The 24,693-nt window shown below is 36.5% G+C and overlaps 1 protein-coding gene and 1 long non-coding RNA gene across 8 annotated transcripts in view; both read right to left on the minus strand.

Annotated features, from left to right (window-relative positions):
* DENND4C (DENN domain containing 4C) overlaps nt 1–24,693 on the minus strand; it is a 121,374-nt gene that overhangs the window by 63,407 nt on the left and 33,274 nt on the right. For 5 of the 7 annotated variants that reach the window (XM_027047141.2, XM_027047140.2, XM_027047144.2 and 2 more), the window contains exons 3-6: nt 13,738–13,990; nt 12,550–12,619; nt 10,313–10,482; nt 386–624 (exon numbers count right to left, since the gene is read on the minus strand). In XM_027047141.2, coding sequence (XP_026902942.1) covers nt 386–624; nt 10,313–10,482; nt 12,550–12,619; nt 13,738–13,990 — 732 coding nt within the window. Of the gene's footprint in view, nt 1–385; nt 625–3,381; nt 5,736–10,312; nt 10,483–11,844; nt 11,980–12,549; nt 12,620–13,737; nt 13,991–24,693 lie in introns of those variants that run through there. The other 2 variants (XM_027047145.2, XM_053205048.1) reach the window with 2 other exon arrangements.
* LOC128312194 (uncharacterized) lies at nt 21,238–23,673 on the minus strand. The gene is made up of 3 exons (XR_008291170.1): nt 23,422–23,673; nt 21,761–23,183; nt 21,238–21,530 (listed from the first exon to the last, which is right to left on the minus strand). It is a non-coding gene; the product is annotated as an uncharacterized LOC128312194 (long non-coding RNA).

Here is a 24,693-nt window from a genome sequence, read left to right on the forward strand (position 1 = left end):
AGTTAGAACCTGGAATGCCATTTATATGGTTTGGGTGTGTGTGGGTGTGTGGGTGTGTGTGTGTGTGTGTGTGTGTGTGTGTGTGTGTGTGTCAATAGTTATTTTTCTCTTCGTTATTAGAGAATAAATAGGAAGAACACAGACAATACACTGTATAATGAGTTCCTCCTCAGCTGAATCTTCAAAAGATTATTATTTGATCATTCTAACTACCACTCCTCAGTTTTAAAATCAATGACTCAGGTGTAGAAGGGAACAAGTAAAAAGTAAGGTGACTGTGACTCTTCTTCCCTTTCAACTTTTTTGCTTAAGTCAGGTAAACAATGAAATGTACACATATACAACCAGCTTTTCTACCAGACATCTTTCTAATCATCATACATACTTTTCAATGGGAAGAGGATGTGGTCCAGACACAGAAAGTTTGTAGATAAACATGAGAAATTTTCTAAAAGCTTCAAAAAAAGGCCAGTGTGAGAGTAAACAAATGCATTTGTTTGAATTGATGGATTTGGAGACTACTTTTCTCTCCACGGGGGTCAAGAGGCCCAGCTGCATAAGCTGTTTCTCTGTCAGAAGTTCCCGAGAATAAGGTTCATAAAACTGGATGGCAGCTCCATATACCTACAGAGTAAAACAGAATTCCATTACAAGATTTGAGTTTGCTTTTAAAAATTTCTCTTTATCTCTCAATACAAAAGAAACACTAGTTTAGAGGGCATATGACAAATGATAAGAAAAATCTCAAATACTGCTGATGGGAATATAAAATGGCACAGCTGCTGTGGAAAACAGTTTGGTGACTTCTCCAAAATTTAAAAAAGAATTACCATATAATCCAGCAATTCAATTAGTAAGAATGTACCCAAAAGAATTGAAAGCCGCGACTCAAACAGATACTTGCACACCAATGTTCATAGCAGCATTATTCACAATAGCCAAATGGTGAAAACAACCCACTGTCCACCAACAGATGAATGGATAAAACATGGTATATACACGTGATGGAATGTTATTCATCCTTAAAAAGGAATGAAATTCTGATACTGCAACATGGATGAACCTCAGAAATATTATACTAAGTGAAATAAGCCAGACACAAAAGGACAGATATTATATGATTCCATTTATATGAGCTACCTAAACCAGGCAAATTCATAGAAATTAGAGTAGAGATTACCAGGAATCAGGGGTAAAGGTGGAGGAAGCTGCTGTTTAAGGTAATGAAAAAGTTCTGGAAACAGTGATACTTTTCTTTTATAAATCTTATAACTATTTAGTCACTATATGTAATAAATAGTCATGTATATGTGTATGTATATGTGTATACATATGTGTATATATATGCATGCACATACACACACATATATATACACGCACATCACTACATACAAAGGCTTCTTAATGAGGCCTTGTTGTTTTCTACCAATCACAGTAAATTTATTTTTTTTTTTAACATTTATTTATTATTATTTTTTAACGTTTCTTGAGACAGAGAGAGACAGAGCACGATCAGGGCAGGGTCAGAGGGAGAAGGAGACACAAAATCTAAAGCAGGCTTCAGGATCCGAGCTGTCAGCACAAAGCCCGACACAGGGCTCAAACTCACAAACCGTGAGATCGTGACCTGAGCTGAAGTTGGACACTTAATCCACAACGCCACCCAGGTGCCCTCAATCAAAGTAAATTTAATGACTCTTACGCATTTGAAGATCTTAAAATCTTCATTTGTATTTATTGCTTTCAATGAGATAAACTGTAAATAATTATTAGCTAAAGACTTACCTTAGTTGTAAGCAACCCAGTTAATATAGTACTGGCATTCATTCAGTGCATATTTTACTTACATTCCAGACACTCTGCTGGATACTTAAACTTCATTATTAATGCAGTGGTTTTAAACTTACAGCCTACAGATGTGTCCTGTTTGAGCCACAAGAGTCAGCTTTGGTTAGTTATACTTTTCAATAAACTATTTTATCAAATTTCCTGAGAGTTTTTAATGTTGACATTTCTACTATATTCATAGTTTTACTTTTTATTTCCTAATATTGTTTCTTGCCATCTTTTTATTTTAAATTATCATTTATGTCATTATTACTGCTTTATACATGTTTTGAATTATTGGTTATTAAAAATAAAGTATATGCATGTGTTTTGGAAATTATATACACTCACTTCCCTTGGGATATGCTCAGGAGTGTAACTGCTGAGCCACAGAGTTTTCTCTTCCGTGCTGATAATGCAGAAGTTCTTTATATACTCTGGGTATGAGACCGTTGTTGAATATATATACACACTGCATTATTTTCTCCCAGTCTGTGGCTGCGTTTTCACCTTCTTACTGCTGTCTTTTTATGAAGAATTTTTTCTATTCCAGTGAGGTCCAATTATTCATCTTTTATGACTAGTACTTTTTTTTAGTATAACATACAATGTTATATTAGTTTCAGGTGTACAATAAAGTGATTCAGCAATTCCATATATTACTCAGTTGCTCATCAAGATAAGTGAACTCTTAATTTCCTTTACCTATTTCACCTATACTCCCACCCACCTCCACTCTGATAACCATCTGCTTGTTCTCTACAGATAAGAGTCTAGTTTTTTGGCTTGTCTCTTTTTTTCCCCCTTTGTTCACTTGTTCTGTTTTTTAAATTCCACATTATGAGTGAAATTATATGGTATTTGTTCTTTCTCTGACATATTTCGCTTAGCATTATACTCTAGATCCATCATGATCTAGATGCATCATGTTGTTGCAAATGGCAGGATTTCATTCTTTTTCTGGCTGGACAACATTGTGTGTGTACACACACACATACACACACACACACATACCACTTCTTTATCCACTCATCTATCAAAGGACACTTGGGACTGCTTCAATAATTTAGCTGCTTAAATACTGCTGCAGTGAACACAGGGATGCATACATCCCTTTGAATTAGTGTTTTCGTACTCCTTAGGCAAAAACTCAGTAATGGGATTACTGGATTATAAGGTAATTCTATTTTTAATTTTCCAAGGAACCTCCATACTGTTTTCTACAGTGGCTGTACAGTGTACATTCCCACCAACAGTGCAAGAGAGGTCCTTTATCTCCACATCCTCACCAACACTTGTTGTTTCTTGTGTTTGATTTTAGCCATTCTGACAGGTGTGAGATGAAATCCTGTGGTTCTGATTTGCATCTCTCTGATGATGAGTGATACTGAGCATCTTTTCATGTGCCTATTGGCCATCTGTATGTCTTCAGAGATATGTCTGTTCATGTCTTCTGCCTATTTTTAAATTGGATTATTTGTGGGGTTTTTGTTTGTTTGGTTTGTTTTTTTGCTGTTGAGTTGTGTAAGTTCTTTATATATTTTGGATACTAACCCTTTAACAGATGTCATTTGCAAATATCTTCTCTCATTCAGTATGTTGTCTATCAGTTTTGTTGGTTGTTTCCTTTGAAACAATAAAAAACAAAAAGTTTTTATTCGGATGTAGTCCCAGTAGCTTATTTTTACTTTTGTTTCTCTTGTCTCAGGAGACCTATCTAGAAAGATGTTGCTATGGCCAATGTAAGAGAAATTATGCTCTCTTCTAGGATCTTTATGGTTTCAGGTCTCACATTTAGGTCCTTGATCCATTTTGAGTTTATTTTCATGCATGGTTAAGAAAGTGATCTAGTTTCATTCTTTTGCATATACCTACAGTTTTCCCTACACTATTTGCTAAAGGGACTGTCTTTTTCCCATTGCATAGTTTTGCCTCCTTTGTCAAGGAATTGACCATACAGTCGTGGGTGTATTTCTGAGCTTTCTATGCTGTTCCATTGATCTGTGTGTCTGTTTTTGCATCAGTACCATACTCTTTTGATTACTACAGCTTTGTAGTATAGCATGAAATCTGGAACTGTGATTATCTCCAACTTTATTTTTCTATTTCAAGATTGCTTTGGCTATTCAGGGTCTTTTATGGTTCCATACAAATGTGAGGCCTGTTTGTTCTAGTTCTGTGAAAAATTCTGTTGGTATATTGATAGGAATTGCATTAAACCTGTAGATTGTATGGGGTAGTATGGACATTTTAACAAGATTTGTTCTGGGGCGCCTGGGTGGCTCCAGTCCGTTAAAGCATCCGACTCTTGATATCAGCTCAAGTCATGATCTCAGTTTGGGGGATCAAACCCTGTGTCAGCACAGAGTCTGCCTGGGATTCTCTCTCTCTCTCTGCACATGTATGTGTACATACTCTCTCTCTCAAAATAAATACATAAATATTAAGAAAAAACAGTATTTGTTCTTCCAATCCAAGAGCATGGAATGTCTTTCCATTTCTTTGTGTCGCCTTCAATTTCTTTCATCAATGTTTATAGTTTTCAGAGTATGGGTCTTTCACCCCTTGGTTATGCTTATTCCTAAGTATTTTATTATTTTTGGTGCATTTGTAAATGGGATTTTCTTAATTTTTCTTTTTGCTGCTTCATTAGTGTATAGAAATACAACAGATTTCTGCACATTTTGTATCTTTCAACTTTACTGAATTCCATTATCAGTTCTAGTAGTGTTTTGGTGAAATCTCCATTTTATATATATAGTGTCATGCCATCTGAAAATAGTAAAAGCTTTACTTCTTCCTTGCTGATGTGGATGCCTTTTATTTCTTTTTGTTGTGTGATTGCTGCAGCTAGGATCTGCAAATACTATGCTGAATAAGCTGTGAGTGGACATCCTTGTCCACTAACCTTGGCAGAAAAGCTCTGTTTTTCCCTGTGGGTTTTTCATACAGGGCCTTCATTATGGTGATGTATGCTCCTTCAAAACCTACTTTGTTGAGGGTTTTTATCACAAATGGATGTTGTACTTTGCGCCTACTGAAATGATCATGTGGTTTTTAACCTTCCTCTTACTAATGTAATATATCACGTTGATTGATTTGCAAATATTGAACCACCCTTGCATCTCTGGAATAAATCCTACCTGACTGGGGTGAATAATTTTTTTAATGTATTGTGGGATTTGGTTTGCTAATATTTTATTGAGAATTTTTACATGTATGTTCATCGGAGATACTGGCCTATATATTTTTTTGGTAGTATCTTTATCTGGTTTTGGTACCAAAGTAATACTGGCCTTACAGAATGAATTTGGAAGTTTTCCTTCTTCTTCCTCTTCTATTTTTGGGAAAAGTTTGAGAAGAATAGATACTAACTCTCTTTAAATGTTTAGTAGAATGTGCCTGTGAAACCATCTGGTCCTGGGCTTTTGTTTAAGAGTTTTCTGATTACTGATTCAATTCAATTGAATTGCTTATAATCAGTTGGTTCAAATTTTCTGTTTCTTCCCAATTCCATTTCTGGAGGTTATATGTTTGTAGGAGTTTATTCACTTCTTTTGGTTGACAAGTTTGTTGGCATATAATTTTTTGTAATATTCTCTTATAATTCTTTGTATTTCTGTGGTGTTGGTTGTTATTTCTCCTTTTTCATTTCTGATTTTGCTGGAGTCCTCTTTTTTCTTCTTTTTTTAATGAATCTGGCTAGAAATTTACAATTTTGTTGATCTTTTCAAAGGACCAGCTCCTGGTTTCATTGATCTGTTCTACTGTTTTTTTAGTTTCTGTATCATTTATTTCTGTTCTAATCTTTTTTGTTTTTAATTTTTTTAATGTTTATTTATTTTTGAGACAGAGAGACAGAGTGCGAGTGGGGGAGGGGCAGAGTGAGAGGGAAACACAGAATCTGAAACAGGCTCCAGGCTCTGAGCTGTCAGCACAGAGCCCAACGCGGGGCTCGAACCCACGAACCGTGAGATCATGACCTGAGCTGAAGTCGGACGCTTAACCGACAGAGCCACCCAGGCGCCCCAATTTCTGTTCTAATCTTATTATCTAATCTAATCTTCTGCTGGTTTGGGGTTTTTTGTTTGTTCTTTTTCTAACTCCTTTAGGTGTAAGGTTAGGTTGTTTGAGATTTTTCTTGCTTCTTGAGGAAGATCTGTATTGGTATTAAACTTCCCTCTTAGAACCTCTTTTGCTGCATCCCAAAGATTTTGGACTGTTGTGCTTTCATTTTCATTTGTTTCTGTGTACTTTTTTATTACTTCTTTGATTCTTTGGTTGACCCATTCATTGTTTAGTGGTACCATGTTATTTGAGCTGCATGTATTTGTGCTCTTTCCAGTTTTTTCCTGATGGCTAATTTTTAGTTTGATTATGTTGTAGTCCAAAGGGATGCATGGTATGACTTTGATCTTTCTGAATTTGTTGAGACTTGTTTTGTGGCCTAATATGTGATCTTTTCCAGAGAATGTTCCATGCGTACCTGAAAAGAATGTGTATTCTGCTCTTTTAGGATAGAATGTTCTGCATAGATCTGTTAAATCCATCTGGTCCAATGTTTCATTCAAAGCCACTGTGTCCTTACTGATTTTGTTTCAATGATCTGTCCATTGTTGTAAGTAGGGTGTTAATGTACCCTACTATCATAGTGTTACTATTGATTAGTGCCTTTATGTTTATTACCTGTTTCATGTATTTGGGTGCTCCCATACTGGATGCATAAATATTTACAATTGTTATATCTTCTTGTTGGATTGTCCCCTTTATTGTTATATAGTGCCCTTCTTTGTCTCTTGTTACAGTCTTTTTGTTTTAAAGTCTATTTAATTTGACATAAGTATTGCTACACCTGCTTTCTTCTGACATCTATTTGCATGATAAATGCTTCTCCACTCCTTCACTTTCCATCTGCAGGTGTCTTTAGGCCTGAAATGACTCTCTTCTTGGCAGCATACAAATTGGTCTTCTTTTTTTATTCATTCTGTTACTCTGTCTTTTGAGTGGAGCATTTAGTCCACTTACATTCAAAGTAATTATTGTCAGGTATATACTTATTGTCATTTTGTTACTTGCTTTGTGGATGTTTTTGTAGTTCTCTCTATTCCTTTTTACCCTTGCTCTCTTCTCTCACAGTTTTCTTTCTTTGGCAATACAGATGGATTCCTTTCTCTTTATGTTTTGCATATCTATTACTGGTTTACAATTTGTGGTTACGATTAAGTTTAATATAACAGCTTCTGCATATAGCAGTCTATATAAAGTGGATGGTCGCTGAAGTTTGATCCTATTCCTTACTCCTCTCCTCATCCCATTTTAGGAATATGGTGTCATACCTTACACCCTTTTATTTTATGAGTCCCTTGACTGATTTTTACAGATAGACTTATTTTTACTGCTTTTATGCTTCCTACTTTTCTTACTTTTACTTATGGCCTTTCCTTTCTGCTCAGAGTCCCATTTAACATTTCTTGTAGGGTTGGTTTAATGGTCTTTAACTCCTTTAACTTTTGTTTGTCTGGGAAACTCTTTATCTATCCTATTCTGAATGAGAGACTTGCTAGTAAAGTATTCTTGGCTGCAGATTTTTCCCATTCGGCACTTTGAATGTATCGTGCCACTCCTTTCTGACCTGCAAATTTTCTGCTGAAAAATCCATTGAGAACCTATAGGGTTTCCCTTGCACATAACTGTCTTCTCTTGCTGCTTTTAAATTCTTTATCACTACTTCTTGCCACTTTACTATGTGTCTTAATGTGGACATCCTTGGGTTAAGTCGGGGTTTCTCTGTGCCTCCTAGATCTGGATTTCTGTTTCCTTCCCCAGATTCAGGAAGTTTTCAGCTATTATTTCTTCAAATAAATTTTCTACCCCCTTCTTTCTCTCTTCTTCTGGTATCACCATAATAGGAATGTTATTATGCTTTTAGAGTCACTGAGGAGTTCCGTAAGTCTATTTTCATTTTGCAAAATTTTTTTCTCTCACCTACTCAGCTTGATTACTTTCCATTACTCTATCCTCTAGGTCACGATTTCATTCCTCTGCTTCCACTAGACTGCTATTTATTCCACCTCGTATATTTTTAATTTCAATTTTTGTGTTCTTCATCTCTGAACTGTTCTTTTTTAACAGTCTCACTGATGTTAGCCACTCTTTTCTCACAGTTAGGGAGTATCTTTGTGATCATTACTTTAAATTCTCTATCAGGCCAGGGCACCTGGGTGGCTCAGTCGGTTAAGCGTCCGACTTTGGCTCAGGTCATGATCTCACGGTTTGTGAGTTCGAGCCCCCCGTTGGGCTCTGTGCTGACAGCTCAGAGCCTGGAGCTTGCTTCAGATTCTGTGTCTCCCTCTCCCTCTGCCCCTCCCCTGCTCACTCTCTGACTCTCTCTGTCTTTCAATGATAAATAAACGTTAAAAAAATTTTTTTTTTTAAATCTTTAAATTCTCTATCAGGCCTATTACTTATCTCAGTTTCACTTAGGCCTCTTGCTGTGGTTTTGTCCTGTTCTTTCATTTCATTTGGAACATATTCCTGTTTCCTCATTTTGTCTAATTCTGTGTCTATTTGTGTGAGGAAACTCACTTAAGTCTCCTGCTCTTGAAAGTAGTGGGTGGACCACGCAGTTTTAACAAGGTGCGCACTGGTCCTCTTCCAGAGGGGACATGCCTCCACCACCGTAGACCAGCCCTGGTGATCTGCAAAGCACATGTTCAGCGGGAGGGTGGTGCACACAGTGCCCGTAAGTTTTCCAACAGCCCTCTTCCACAGGGGACGTGTAGGCACTGCCAAGACCAGGGCCAGCTGGGGCTGATCTGCAAAGGCAGGGTGCTCAGTTCTAACAAAGTATGTGCATCCTCCATAGGATGTAACCAGCCATTGCCACCAGGACCGAAGCCCCACAAAATGCAGTGTCAGGAGACTTGGAGTTGGCAAGGCCTGTGTTGGTCTTCTAGGGTAAGGGACTTATGGCACCAGGGCTGAGGCAGGCCTGCCTGGGAAGGCAGAGTGCAGTATAAGCAACTTCGATAGTGAATAGTTCCCATAGGTGGCTGTGCAGTTTATGCTCAGAGGTGGGGAGGGAAATGGCACCAGTCAGCTCCTTTGTCCCTGGAGAAGTCCCTCAGGGAACCCTATCCCTCCAGGATACACTCTGACAGGAGTAATTAACTCTCCCTCCCCTACGCCCCAGGCATTTTTCAAACTGCTGCTTCAATGCAGTATCTCTGCAGGCTGTTTGTTGTGCTGTCCCTCTAAGGGTGGAGACTCAATTTCCAATCACTCTCCCTGCTCTCCTAAAACCCAGCCTGCTGATTTTTAAAGTTCCAGGATTTAAGTCCCATTGGTTATAAGAAATCTTGAAATTTCTTTCAAGAAATAAGAAACTCATGAAATTCAGCCCCTCTGGTGTTCAAAGCCAAATATTATGGGGCTTCATCTTACCCACACAGGCTCCCAGGTGTGAGGTCTCTCCCCTCTCATGCTGGTGATGTCCCTCTCTCCCACAGACAGTCCTATAGGTCCCTTTTGTTCCCAACCACTTCTCTGCCCTTCTTACCCTCTTCTATGCGGTCTCTTCTCAACATTTAGTTGTGGAGTTTATTCCGGCAGGCTGTTTTCTGGGTTATTTACACTGATATGAGTGTCACCTAGTTGTATCCATGGGAACAGGTGAGCCCAGGATCCTCCTAGTCTGCCAACTTTCCTGAAGTCTGGCTAGTACTTTCTATATGCTGTTTAAACGATCTTTGCTTACTACCTCTATTTTAATATATTATTTGTCTTCTGATCCTCAGTGACAACTGAGTGAGAATCCTGATCCTCAGGATATTCGTTAAATATCCACTAGTCTTTCTGATTCTATCCTCTACATTTTTAAATTCTTTTCTATGTTTTTCTGTGCCACATTTGAGGTAACCTATCTTGCACTTCATTAATTTCCCCTTCATGTATGTCTTATCTGCTGTTCAAACCACTTGCTGAATCTTTAATTTTAAGGGCTGTATTTTTCATTTCTAGACACCTAATTCTGTTCTCAGGCTGTCTATTCATTTCACAAAATATACTGTTCTTCTCTGATTCATTTGTCAGTCCAATTATATATTCAGGGTTTTTTTTCATATTCTCATTCTATCATTTCGGCATCCTCAGGGTTTAATCCAGCTTTGTACTGTGTCTTGTTGATTCTTCCTATGGACTTTACGTCTTCTGACTTTTATTATAATCTTATCTTGAAGCTTGAGTTTTGGGGGTATCTCTCTAGAAAGACTTTGTATCTGCTTCTGTACAAGTTCCAGAGGTATCAGCATCCTGATACCAATTGTCATGTTGACTTCTCACCTTGGGCATTATGGTATAAATTTAACCCAAAATATATCATGTCCAAATAATCCTAACATTCAAATAAACTTACATCAGATTAATCGTTTTATGGAATTAAAAACATGGGACAAAACAGGTTTAATAAAAGAGGAAAAAAATCTACCTTTTCAGCAGAAGAACCTGTCAGAACAAAAGTTGAAAAAACTGGAAGTGGATATTTGGTTTGAGGATCCCAACATTCAATAGTAGCTCCCATTGGAAGGCAGAAGAGAGGTACAGATTCTGAGAGTGGAAATGACTCATAGTCATCTTCTGGATATCTAAAAATTAAACCTTTTGGAGAAAGAGACAATAATAAATTTTTAAATAGTTACTTTTCCATAAATTATATCTGATACATATTAATAGGATATTTTAATAGCAAATTTCATGGAAATATTTATGTGTGAAATTTCAAAATAAATTTTTCTCTTGCCATATCAGAAATTTAAATAAATTACAAATTTACCATTTTTTAAAAATTATGGACTTATAGTTCACTATAACATTAAAATGTATTGAATATACAAGCTAAAACTATTCAACAGGATCACCAACCTCAATGTATTCTCTTCTACATACCACAACATCTTATGGAAAGTGGTAAGGAACATAAAGGAAAATTTACTAACTACTTCAGTAAAAAATTCAGGGAAGGAGTAAGTGTTATGAAATAATGCCAAGGCAACAGAAATTATCAGAGCCCCTAAACTCATCTTGAGAGAGCAGCAGTATAAAAAGCATTCAACATGAAAAGTAAACAAGACAGAAATCTTGTGGCTGAATACAAAGTATGTGAGACCAACAAAGCAAGAGCAGGGGGCACTCTAGCAAGCATAACAAAGCCCCTTCAGAATAAAGTAGCTATAAAGCATCAGTTCATTAGCCTCTGATGTCTCTAATAGGCAGACCACCTCTAAGTTAAAATCTTGAAAGTCAGTAGCAGAATTCTGAGTTAAAATTCAGTGTGCAAAACTCTACGTTCTAAAAACATGTCTTTAATCAAACACCTGAATACTTTCACAAACCTTGTTTCTATAAGGGTTTCTTTTTTAAAATGATACTTTTTCCGCTCCCCCCCCCCACCCACACACAGACAAATTTAGGAAATCACATACAATCAACACATTACAGCAGTATTACCAGTATCACATTTTAAAATGATACTGAAATTTATAATTATTAGATGCTGCCTTCATTTTTATATTAAAATTTATATGGTCTGGTTTATTAGCATGAATGTCTTTAAGAAGACAATTGAGATTTTTAAGAAGACAATATGGGATTTGCCAGACTTCCCTGAAGTAAAACTTTATTCCAAAAATTGTGGCAGCTGGGTGGCTCAGTTGGTTAAGTGTCCGACTCTTGATTTCAGTTCAGGTCATGATCTCACAGTCGTTAGATCAAGCCCCACATTGGGCTCTGCACTAAGCATGGAGCATGGAGCCTGCTCTCTCTCTCCTCTCTCTCTTTCTCCCTCTCCCTCTGCCCCTCTCCCCGGCTTGCACACGCTCTCTTTCTCTCTCTCAAAATAAATAAACATTAACAATAATAATTATAAAATAAACAAAAACTGTGCATGATCAAAAAGTAACTGACACTGCTTCTTTTCACAAGGAAGTATTCCAGTATCTTCTATTTACAACTGGAGCATACCTGTAGTTTCAGTTTTTATCCCACCATACCAGTGGGATGAAGAGGTCACACTTAAATCTTTACAGCCCTTGACACTTTACTGTGCAGTAAGAATGTGGCGATAGATTTCTCAAACACTTCATGGCAGAAAAGTTTCTCAGGCCCTCCTCTCCTCCATATAGCTGATTCTTTGCAACAAAGGAGAAAGGAAGCAAGTCCACCTTTCATGGCAAGTAACATGTGGTTTCAAATCAGACACACAGAGATAAGAGAAGGAAATGTAAGAAGTAAAGATGCAGTTTGACACCTTTCCGATTGCCAAAATACAAAAGGTCAGAGAGAGTAAGCAGTTTTTCACTGAACTGTTAAATGTCTTAGTGTAGACTAAAAGCTTGAATGTTCACTTCACAAACGCTTACCTGGGATGAAAATCTCTACTTAACAACATGTTTGCAGAGGGGGGCCGGGGGGGTGTAATATTAATATATCTTGTAATATGTAATGTATTTAAGAAAACTTATGCCTTTACAGCCTTTACATGCTAAAATTATAGATAATTCAATTTAGGAATAGACCAATCCCATAAACTACATAAGGGAGCATACATCATCTCCTCCAACCAAATGTTAATGTTAGGGGAGTGTGATGACCACTACACTACAGAAACTAACCAAATGTTAATGTACAACAATAACTACAGTAACAAATTTTTTTAAATTTACTCACCAGCTTTGTATGCTATTGCATTAGAAGCAGGCACAGACTTCTTATAACACAGAAATACACTGGAACCCCACTGTAAAATATAAATTATTTTTTAAGAACACCAAAGAGTGAAAATAAATTGATTCTGTTGAATGTCTTCTAAAGATTCTATTTATTCCCTGAAGTCTATGTAAAACACACATTTATCAAACAGACTACAGACTATAAAAAAATAGCAAAACATGAAGTTCAGAACACTAAAAGAAAGGAGTAAAAAAACATTGCCACAAAAATTAAATTGATTAAAAAAAAAAACAGTTTTGAAAAGTTTAGAATGGTGTAATCTGACACTTTGAAAGAAACAGCACAAAGTTGAGTGGGCCGTAGGGCCCAAACTAAGGAAGACTGGGGTAACTGAGAAGCTATGATGTCATTACCTCCAGGGGCAAACTGTCTTGACTAATAGCCATGGGTACATCAGACATCTTTGCCTATATCACATTAAAGCTAGTAATAGATTTATCCAAAAATATTTTTCAAAATAAATCTGACCCAGTAGTAAACTTCAGTCTCACAGAAGTATAAATCAGAGGTGCTTAAGAGACTCAATCAGTTAAGCATCCAACTTCAGCTCAGGCCATGATCTCACGGTTCGTAGGTTCAAGCCCCACGTCAGGCTCTGTGCTGACAGCTCAGAGCCTGGAGCCTTCTTCAGATGCTGTGTCTCCTCCCTCTCTCTCTCTCTCTGCCTCTCCCCTGCTCACACTCTGTCTCTATCTTTAAAAAAAAAAAAAAAAAAAAAGGCATCCAAAAAAAAGCCATGAAATACTACAATAATTAAAATAAATAAATATAAGGGGAGTTCTCTATCCAGTCTCCCTAGAGCTGTCCATAAAGATACCTCTAAAACACAAAAGCTAACGAAACCTCTATATTAGTGTAACATAGGCAATATTAGCACATACCACAAAAAATTTTTTAAATCCCTGACTTTAAGTATTTATTTTTTCAATGAAATTATTCCAAAAATCAGATAGCTAAGGATCTTAAAAATTACTATGAATCATAAAAGAGAGATAAAAATAATTTTTAAAAAAACATGAAAATAAAAACAGAGTAAATTATATACCCAATAATAAACAGGAGTCCAAAAATTATCCTTCTTGGGGGTTGGTGTTAAGAGTACATATGCAACAACTTTATTCTTACCATTCCACAATTTAAGTTTTTGTCAACCTTGCAGAAAGTATGAGGAGGGGTTTCTCCTTTACTGGTTACAATAACACAGATATCAGTTACAGCCAAGGAATTCTGGGGTCGAATTAGAGGAGCTCTTCGATAAGTGATAAAGATTCTTTGTGAAGTAGTTGAACTATTGTTGACATTGGCACAGCGACCATAGGGTGTGGCTTGGATCACTTCGCATCCTGGAATAAGCCTTTCTTTCCCTTCATATAAAACTCTGCACGGCAGGGAGGGGAGAAATAGATAGGTAGATAGGTAAGTAAACATAATTCTGGCTTTCCTCTCGAAAACAAACCAACAAAAAATGGGGGGGGGGGGTGAGTTCCTCTACTGTTTCTCAAATCTTAATTGTAAACCAAAAGTAAGATCATTACTTTGGGAATTATAGATCTCTTAACTATTTTTTTTCAAAGCTGGAATATAATTTTAAGAGCAAATAAGATCAAATAACTTAATTTTTTTATTGCTCATTACAAGAAACATATGAAACAAGAAAGGGGCAACACCACAAACATCCCAAGGTTGATTCCTAGATCAAGTATTCAGATGTGTCCACAAAATTTCCTTCATAATTCCTGTCAAAACTTTACCTTTAAAATCCTTTGACTAAAACTACAAAACAGTTTAAGAAATTAGACATGAGCATTTAATAAATAAAAAGACATCCCATAGCCACGATAAGAAGATGTAATATTTGGTATGATGTCAATATTTCCCAAAGAGATCTACAGAATCAATACAATTCCTTCCTATCTAAATCCTAGCTGCCTTTTTATATAGAAATTGGTAACGTGAGGGGTGTTTGGGTGGCTCAGTCAGTTGAGTGTCCGACTTCAGCTCAGGTCATGATCTCACAGCTCGTGAGTTTGAGCCTTGCATCGAGCTCTGTGCTGACAGCTCAGAGCCTGGAGCCTGCTTCGGATTCTGTGTCTCCCTCCCTTTCTGCCCCTCCCCTGCTCATGTTCTCTCTCTCAAAAATAAATAAACATTAAAAAAAAATTTTTTTAAGAAATTGGTAACATGATCCTAAAATTCATATGGAGGTTCAAGGGACTCAGTATAGACAAAGCAAACTGGAAAAAAAAGAACAAAGTTGGAGGACTCACACTCTCCCATTTCAAAAGTTACTACAAATCTAGTCATCAGCACAGTGTGGTGCCCCCATAAAGGTAAACAGATAGACCAATGGAATGGCATGGGAAGTGCAGAATTAAACCCATACATTTACAGTCAACTGATTCTGACAAGAGTGCCAAGATAATTCAATAGGAAGAAAACAGTCTTTTCAACAAATGGTGCTGGGACAACTGGGTATCAAATGCAAAAGAAAAAGAAGTTGAATCCCTTCCTTATACCACATATAAGAAATGGATCAAACACTTAAATGTGAGGGCTAGAATGACAAAACTGTTAGACAAAAAACTGTAAAATTTATTAAAAAAAATAAAAATTTGTGACCTTGAATTTTACAAAGCCTTCTTATATAGGATACCAAAAGCACAAGTGACAAAAGAAAAAATTAAAAAAAACTGGACTTCATCAAAATAAAAAACTTCCATGCCACTAGTGATACCATCAAGAAAGTGAAAAGACAATGGACAGAATGTGAGAAAATATTTGCAAATCATGTATCTAATTAGAGAAATCTTTCCAGAATATGTAAAGAACTCTTACAAATCAATATAGAGATAAATAACAATTTAAAATGGATATAGGACTGACAAAGAATATATGGAAATTCTCTGTACTATCCTTTTTTTTTTTTTAATGTTTTTATTTATTTTTGAAGGAGACAGAGAGAGACAGAGCATGAGCGGGGGAGGAGCATAGAGAGAGGGAGACACAGAATTCAAAGCAGGCCCCAGGCTCTGAGCTGTCAGCACAGAGCCCATGCAGGGCTCAAACTCACGAACTGTGAGATCATGACCTGAGCCGAAGTCGGACTCTTAACCGACTGAGCCACCCAGGCGCCCCATTCTCTGTCTTATCCTTAACAACTCTTCTGTAAAACTAAAATTATTTTAAGATAAAACATTTTCTTTTCTTTTTTTAAGTGGGCAAAGAATCTAAATAGGCATTCGCCCAAAGAAGATACGGCTGAAAACATGAACAGATGCTCACCATATTAGCCATTAGGGAATTACAAATCAAAGCCACAATAACACTTCATATACACTGGGAAGACTATAATCAAAAAGACAGATAATTACAAATTGGTAAGGTGAGAGTGTAGATAAAGTAGAATCCTTATACCAAGATGGTGGGAATCAACTGCTTTGGAAAACAGTCTGACAGTTCCTCAAACGGTTTAAACATGGAGCTTCTGTATGACTCAGCAATTCTACTCCCAGGTATATACCCAAAAGAAATGAAAACATACATCTGCACAAATACTGGTACACAAATACACATTTAACAGCATTATTCATAACAGCCAAAAAGTGGAAACAATCAAACATCAACTAAGGAATAGATGCATAGAATGTGGCACACCCATATAACAGAATATTGTTCAGCAATAAAAAGCAATGAAGTACTAACATGTGGCACAAATCCATTAACCCTATCAACAAAGGCCACATGTAGTATGATTCCATTTATAGGAAATGTGCAGAATAGGCATGTCTATAGAGACAGAAAGTAAACTAGTAGTTGCCTAGGCCTAGAGAGTAGAAAGGGGTAGCAGAGAGTGGCTACTAATGAATATGGAGTTTCCTTTTAGGGTAATGAAATATTCTAAAATTGGCTGTGATGACAGCTGCATAAATCTGTGAATATACTAAAGACCAATAAATTCTACACTTGAGATGATTGAATTGTGTGATATCTGAATTATATATGTCAATGAAGCTGTTAGAACCCAACTAAATATTAAAATAAAAAGCCTCTATATTTAAATCAGGATAGTATTAGCAAATCACTAAACAGAAAGAACAATGAACACAAAAATAATCTAGTATGATAATGGTGACATCTCAAAATACTGCTGGAAAGATGGACCTTTTTTAATTTAATAAGCAGTGCTTGAATAACTGAATTGCCATTTTGGGGGAAAAAATTCTATCTGTACTTCACACTGTACACCAGAAAAAGCTCCTAGTGGATCACAGAGATAAATGTCAAGAATGAAACCATACCAGTACTAAAAGAAAATCAGGGGAAACTAGGTGGCTCAATTGGTTGAGCATCCGACTCTTGATTTCGGCTCAGGCCATGATCCCAGGGATGTGGGATCGAGCCCCATGTCCAGCCCTGCACGGAGCATGGAGCCTGCTGAAGATTCTCTCTCTCCCCATCTGCCCTTCTTCCCTGATCACACACACCTCTAAAATAAAATATAAAAAGAAAGAAAACCTAGCAGTGGGAAAAGTGTAACTATGACTCAAAATCTAGAAGCAATAAAGAGGAGTAATAAACTTCATCAAATAAACTTTACATGATGAAAAACACAAGTCAAAAGACAAATTATAAACTTGGAGAAAACATTTGGAGACTTATTTCACAAAAAGTTTACCTTTCTAATACATAAAAATGTCCTTTAAAAAAAACAACAAATACATATGTATCAAAAAAGAAGCCAAAACCGTTTCTAAAAAGATATGGTCTTTAAACATATGAAAAATGCTTAATCTCATTAAAATTACTCTGACACATCATTTCTTGACTATGAGACTGACAAAAATTCAAAAATTTGATCCCATATTTTGTGGATGGGACTGTGGGGAAAGCAGCACTTACATATACTGATGGTGGGAGAATAAAATGATGGGACACAATGGAGAGAAATTTGGGAACATTTAACAAAATTATGAATGCATTTATCTTTTATCCCAGCAATTCCCTTTTAGGGCTACCTGAAAATATACTTCCACAAATATGTAATAATATATGCACAGTTATTCACTAAAGCATTCTTGTAATAGCACAAGACTGGACAGAACCCAAATGCCCATCAATAGAGGTTTGGATGAACAAAGTATATACATCCACAGAAATAAGTACTATAGAGCTATAAAAAAAGAATGAGAAAGATCTCCATGTTCAGATATGGAAATACACTGTTGGGTGAAAAAACCAAAGTTTAAAATAGTGACTACAGTATTTATATTTTGTTTAAGAGGAAGAATTAAAAATCCTTTTTATGTTTGTAAAAACACACAGTAAAAGGATAAATCAGAAACTACATTAACAGAGAAAGGGAGGCAGAAAGTATAGAGAAGAAAGTAGAGAAAATAAAGACTGAAGCATTATTTCCCTAAATATAGCTTTTTACATGTTTTGAACTATTACAACATTTTCCATATTAAGAGAAAAAATGTTTTAAACGAATGAAACACAAATAGAAACAGATGAACCTAACTGCATAGCAAATTGGTAACATAACCATATAAGAAATACTATTTCATGGGGCACCTGGGTGGCTCAGTTGGTTATGCATCCATCTGATTCTTGATTTTGGCTCAGATCATGATCCCACAGTTCATGAGTTCGAGCCCTGCATCGGGCTCCACGCTGACAGTGTGGAGCCTACTTGGGATACTCTCTCTCTTCCTCTCTCTCAAAATAAAAAAATAAACTTAAAAAAATACTATTTCATATAATTTTTTAACACAGTAAGTACTCTGTAAATGCTTGATGGGTCTTATTCTAGGGGCAAGAACTCAGTAAACAGGTTTACTATTGGTAGTAATAGCGATATTGTAACTTTGAAATTATGTATATAAGATGGGGTGCCTGGGTGGCGCAGTCGGTTAAGCGTCCGACTTCAGCCAGGTCACGATCTCGCAGTCCGGGAGTTCGAGCCCTGCGTCAGGCTCTGGGCTGATGGCTCAGAGCCTGGAGCCTGTTTCCGATTCTGTGTCTCCCTCTCTCTCTGCCCCTCCCCCGTTCATGCTCTGTCTCTCTCTGTCCCAAAAATAAATAAACGTTGAAAAAAAAATTATGTACATAAGATAAAGCAATAAGTAACATGTTTATGATTTAAGAACCAAGATTTTAGGTGTAAGAGAAACAAGATACAATCCAAAATGAGTTAAGAAAACGTTCTTTAATGTTAAATTTGATCTTTAAATGTTAATATGAACTCATGATTTAAAAAATAGAGATAAAAATAGACACCTCAGTAACAATGAATACATACAGCTCTAGATTTTGATTGACAAAGCAGTCAGCTGGAAAGGGATCCCACTGGCCAAACCTGGGACAATTTGAGCAAACCGAATAAGGACTGGAATAGATTGTTATCACATGGAATAAATTAAAATCCATAGTTTTAATTATTCTCGAAACAATAAAAAAACAAGAGAATAAGAAAGCTCTCCACTCAAGCTCTTCAAGAAAAATGAGTTAAAAAATTTATTTTTTAAATGACAGAATTAGAAAAGTCTCATTTTACATCCCCCACCAACCCACCCATGCAAGATCTAATTCAAACAATGATCAATGGATGCTAAAAAATGACAAGTGTAAAAGAGCAAGGAACAAGATATTTAAACAATGCCCACAACTCCACAAATAACAAAGAAAATAAAAATGCCTTTACCATAGATATGTGGCAATTACCATCTCTTTTTTTAAATTTTTTTTTAACCTTTATTTATTTTTGAGAAGAGAGAGACAGAGCATGAGCAGGGGGAGGAGAGAGAAAGAGGGAGACACAGAATCTGAAACAGGCTCCAGGCTCTGAACTGTCAGCACAGAGCCCGACGAGGGGCTCGAACTCACGGACTGCGAGATCATGACCTGAGCCGAAGCCAGACACTTGACTGAGCCACCCAGGCACCCCAATTACCATCTTAACTTAAGTGACTGAACTTAATATCACTAATTATGGGACAGTCTGTCACTACCTGCTGTCCTGGTGTCAGCACTACCTGTAAGTATTCTTGCCAAAAATATTTAACATAAATTTAAATTAGGCTTTGAAACTCACATCTAACTGATAGGAAATACTGATGACAAGGTAACAAATTAAACAACATAATGAGGAAAGAATCAGATAAATCTGGACTGTGAGGCATTCTAAAACTTCTTTTCAAAGTTTTTTTAAATTTATTTTTAGAGAGAGAGCATGCATGTGAGTGAGGGAGGGGCAGAGAGAAAGGGAGAGAAAATGCCAAGCAGTCTCTGCACTGCCAGCACAGAGTCCAAGGCAGGGCTCGAACCCACAAACCGTGAGGTCATGACCTGAGCTGAAACCAAGAGATGGACGCTCAACCAACCGAGTAGTGTGAGGGGCATTCTATAAGACAACTGGCCAAGACTCTTCAAAATGTCAATATGTAATACTAAAATGTTGGGGAGATAAAAAGACTAAAGAGGCATTATAACCAAATGCAATGGATAAAATAAATAAATAAATAAATAAATAACCAAATGCAATGGATAAATGATGACAGGACCCTGAATATTTTTTTTAAAGATCGTAAAAGATATTCTTGGGATAATTGTGAATATTTGGATAGGGAACAGATATTGAAAATATGACAGAATTATTAATTTTCTATATACCATTGTTATACAGGTGCATGTCTTAAGGGATGCATGCTGAAGCATTCATGGGAGAATTGTCATGGTATCTCCAGCCTCCTTTCAAGTAGTTTAGCAAAAATATGGAAAAACATTAATTTTTTGAAACTAGGTAGAAAGTATACTGTTCATTATACTATATAGTCTATCATTCAGGAAGAAAGGATACTGGTATTTATTATAATATTCAATTAACTTTTCTGTATGTTTGAAAATTTTCAAAAAAAAAAAGTGCTGGAGAAAATTCAGTTGAAAGTCAATGAATCTGATAAGTAGAGGAAGATAAGGACTGTATACAGTAGTCTGTGATTCTTCATCTTAATACACACATCTGACACATAAGATAATATATTGTACTATTTAAATCATACTTTATAGAGTATTTGATATCACAGGGGATTATCAGATCTTACATACTTTAACTTAATTTTTTCCAGAAAAAAAAAAACAATTAGTTTTAATAAATAGCTCATCTCAGTTTTTAGAAGGCAAAAAGGTCAGAAGTTTGACAACAGTATTTCATGAATGAATGAATGAACAGTTGAATGAACTAGGTACCTGCCTTTGTAGTGGCCATAGGCTTTCCAAACCTCACTAGTGTGCTTAAATGGAAGGTGGGGCAGACAGGTCAAAATATTTCAGTCACCAGATATTATATAATATTATTATATAATATATAATATTATATTATATATTGTATAATTATTATATTATATATTATATAATAAATACATATAATGTATTTATATATATTATATATTTATTATATATAATAAATATATAATATTATATATTAATATAAATTAATATATAAATATATAATATATAAATATATATTTATTATAATTATATTATATAATATATAATATATAATAATATATTATATAATATTATACACACACACACACACATATATCAGGGTAGTGGCAGGAGAGCAAGAGAGAGAGAGAGAGAGAGAGAGAGAGAGAGAGAGAGAGAGAAAATCCCAAGCAGGATCCATGCTCAGCCCACAGCAACAGATGACCTGAGCCAAAACCAAGAGTTGGACATTCAGCCCACTGAGCCACCCAGGCACCCCACAATTATTTGATCTGGAAAGAAAAATTTACAATTATGATTAACTAAAAGACAATTCAACCTACACTCTAGCAAACCTGGATTAATAAACTACCATAACAAGCCTAGATATGTATGAAAGAGCCACTTGCAACCTGAAAGTATGTAAGTATCTAAGTCATCATTTTATTTTATTTTAATTTTTTTTTAACGTTTATTTATTTTTGAGACAGGGAGAGACAGAGCATGAACAGGGGAGGGGCAGAGAGAGAGAGGGAGACACAGAATCTGAAACGGGCTCCAGGCTCTGAGCTGTCAGCACAGAGCCCGACGTGGGGCTCGAACTCACGGACCGTGAGATCATGACCTGAGCTGAAGTCAGACGCCTAACCAACTGAGCCACCCAGGTGCCCCTCATCATTTTATTTTTAAGTTGTGCCCCTGAACCACAAGCAACAACAATCTCTGAAAGATTCACATCCTTTCAATTACAATTGTATGGGAGTGGGGGGCCGGTATGAAGAAAAGGATATGAAAAGATGGCCTTTAAGAATAACTGGTTGACAGTGAACAGTGAGGCCTGAAACATGTTATGTCCCTGGCTTGATTCCCTTCAACTGACATGAATATTGCCAAAATTTTACCCTATACCCATCCTTCTATAGCTATTACCTATCTTAATAAAATCATAGAGAAAATGAAAAGCACTGACAGTAAAACCATTACATGTCCTGAATTACTCCCCCAGAACCAATAACTTATGTTTCTATCCATTTAACCCCCTTGCCCGTTCTCAAAAGTCCCTCCCATTAAAGGCTAATCCAATCACCTATGCTGTTGACATTATCCCTTCAATCTGTTTCAGAATTTTATTCTAATATATCCTCATTCCTATATTTTCAACCCCCTTTCTTTTCCATTGGTTTCTCCCCTTCAAATAAAGATGTTCAAGGTTATCCCCTGGAAGAAAGGTAAAAAACAGCCCATAACTCCGTATTGCCTCATCCCCCCAGGTATCCTCAACTGCTGCTTCTAGGAATTTTGAGAAAATATAGATTCTGATTCAGTAGGTCTGGGGCAGTGCCTGAGATTCTGAATTTCTAACATGTTCCCAAGCCCTACAGATGATACTGGTTCAAGGACTACATCTTGAACAGCAAGGCCCATTACTATCTTCTCTTAAAGTCAAGCTTTCAAAAAAAAGCCTCTATTGATCAAATTCCAATCATTTCTCAACCACCTGGCTCCTGTGCTTAATATATAAAGTTGTATGACCACCATCCTAACTGTATTGACTTGAAGGAAAATCACAGAAGCTAAACAGGGTGGCCAATACTAAGAAGTTAAACAGATGCTACATAAAGGTCAAGTAAGATAAGGACAAATCATCCTCTGACTTTGGAAATTTGAACATAGCGAGGACCTTAGGACCATTTCACCAGAGCTCTACTGCAAAAGTAGAGGAGATGATGAGTACAACCAAGCAGTGGCCAAATGGAACAGCTCACTACCTTTCTTAATATCTGCACAACTATTAACAGAAAAAGTAGCAACCATTTAAAAAACAAACAAACAAACAAACAAACAAAAAGAACAACTCCATGGGACAATCAGGGAAATCTGGATGTATGATGATATTAAATAATCATTTTTACGGTGTGGTATTGTGATTATATTAAGAGATTTGACATAAAAAATCAATGTAATACATCACAATAGAAAGAAGGAAATAAATATCTGCATGATCTCAACACAGAAAAGGCATCTGAAAAAATGCAACACACTTTCATGATAAAATCTCTCATAAAATCAGAAGTAGAAGGAACCTTTTTTTTTTAATTTTTTTTTTCAACGTTTTTATTTCTTTTTGGGACAGAGAGAGACAGAGCATGAACGGGGGAGGGGCAGAGAGAGAGGGAGACACAGAATCGGAAACAGGCTCCAGGCTCCGAGCCATCAGCCCAGAGCCTGACGCGGGACTCGAACTCATGGACCGCGAGATCGTGACCTGGCTGAAGTCGGACGCTTAACCGACTGCGCCACCCAGGCACCCCTAGAAGGAACCTTTCTTAACATGATAAATGGCATTTATGAAAAACCCACACCTAACACCATATTCAATGGTGAAAGACTGAAAGCTTCCCACCTTAGATCAGGAATAAGACATAGGTGCCTTTTCCGCTACTGCTATTCCACACTGTACTGTAAGTTCTAACAGAGCAGTAAGACAAGGGAGAAAATACAACAAACTGCAAAGGGAGCAGGAAAAACTAGCTCTATTTACAGATGAAATGATCCTATGTATTAAAAAAATCCCCAAATTGGGTCGCCTGGGTGGCGCAGTCGGTTAAGCGTCTGACTTCAGCCAGGTCACGATCTCGCGGTCCGGGAGTTCGAGCCCCGCGTCAGGCTCTGGGCTGATGGCTCAGAGCCTGGAGCCTGTTTCCGATTCTGTGTCTCCCTCTCTCTGCCCCTCCCCCGTTCATGCTCTGTCTCTCTCTGTCCCAAAAATAAATAAACGTTGAAAAAAAAAAAAAATCCCCAAATATCCAAAAGAAAGCTATGAGAGCTAACAAATTCATCAAAGTTGTAGGGTATAAGATTAACATATAAAATTAAAATTCAGCTGTGTTCGTATATAACAGCAATGAATAATCCAAAAAGGAAATTAAAAAAAAATACCATTTTTAATGGAACCCAAAAGAATATGTAGGAATAAAATTAATCAAGGAGGTGAAAGACTCATACACTAAAAACTACAAAACACTGCTGAAAGAAATTAAAGACCTAAATAAAGGGAAAGAGATCTCACATTCAAAAGTTAGACAGCTTAGTGGTATAAAAGTGGCCAGTACTCCCTAAATTGATCTATAGATTAAATGCAATCCCCACCAAAATTCTGACTTCATGTTTTGCATAAATGGACAAGTTGATCCCAAACACCTCCTAAGATGTTCTCAAATACCTGTATGTTTTAAGTAACTGAGGATAATTGTAATAAACAGAACAGCTTAATAAATGACATGTATACATGACAAGTATTATAGGTATTCTAAAAACATAGCTTGTTTACAAAAGAGTCAATGCAGACATTTTTGGGATAAAAGTTTTTACAAAGAATGTACTTCCCTGGCTGTGGACTAGATACTAATACCTCATAACCACTACACTCACTCTAAATGGTAAACACCTCCCCCCTCCTGGCATTTAAAACCACACAACACAATTACATTTTTTAAAACAGGAATGCTCCTTTGTTAAATGAGTTCAGGGCTTCACAAAACTTCACCACATAACCCAAGTAGCTCCTTAAAAATATAATCTTTTATTATACCT

This window comes from Acinonyx jubatus, chromosome D4 (genome assembly GCF_027475565.1).
Source record: "Acinonyx jubatus isolate Ajub_Pintada_27869175 chromosome D4, VMU_Ajub_asm_v1.0, whole genome shotgun sequence".
Taxonomy (NCBI): domain Eukaryota; kingdom Metazoa; phylum Chordata; class Mammalia; order Carnivora; family Felidae; genus Acinonyx; species Acinonyx jubatus.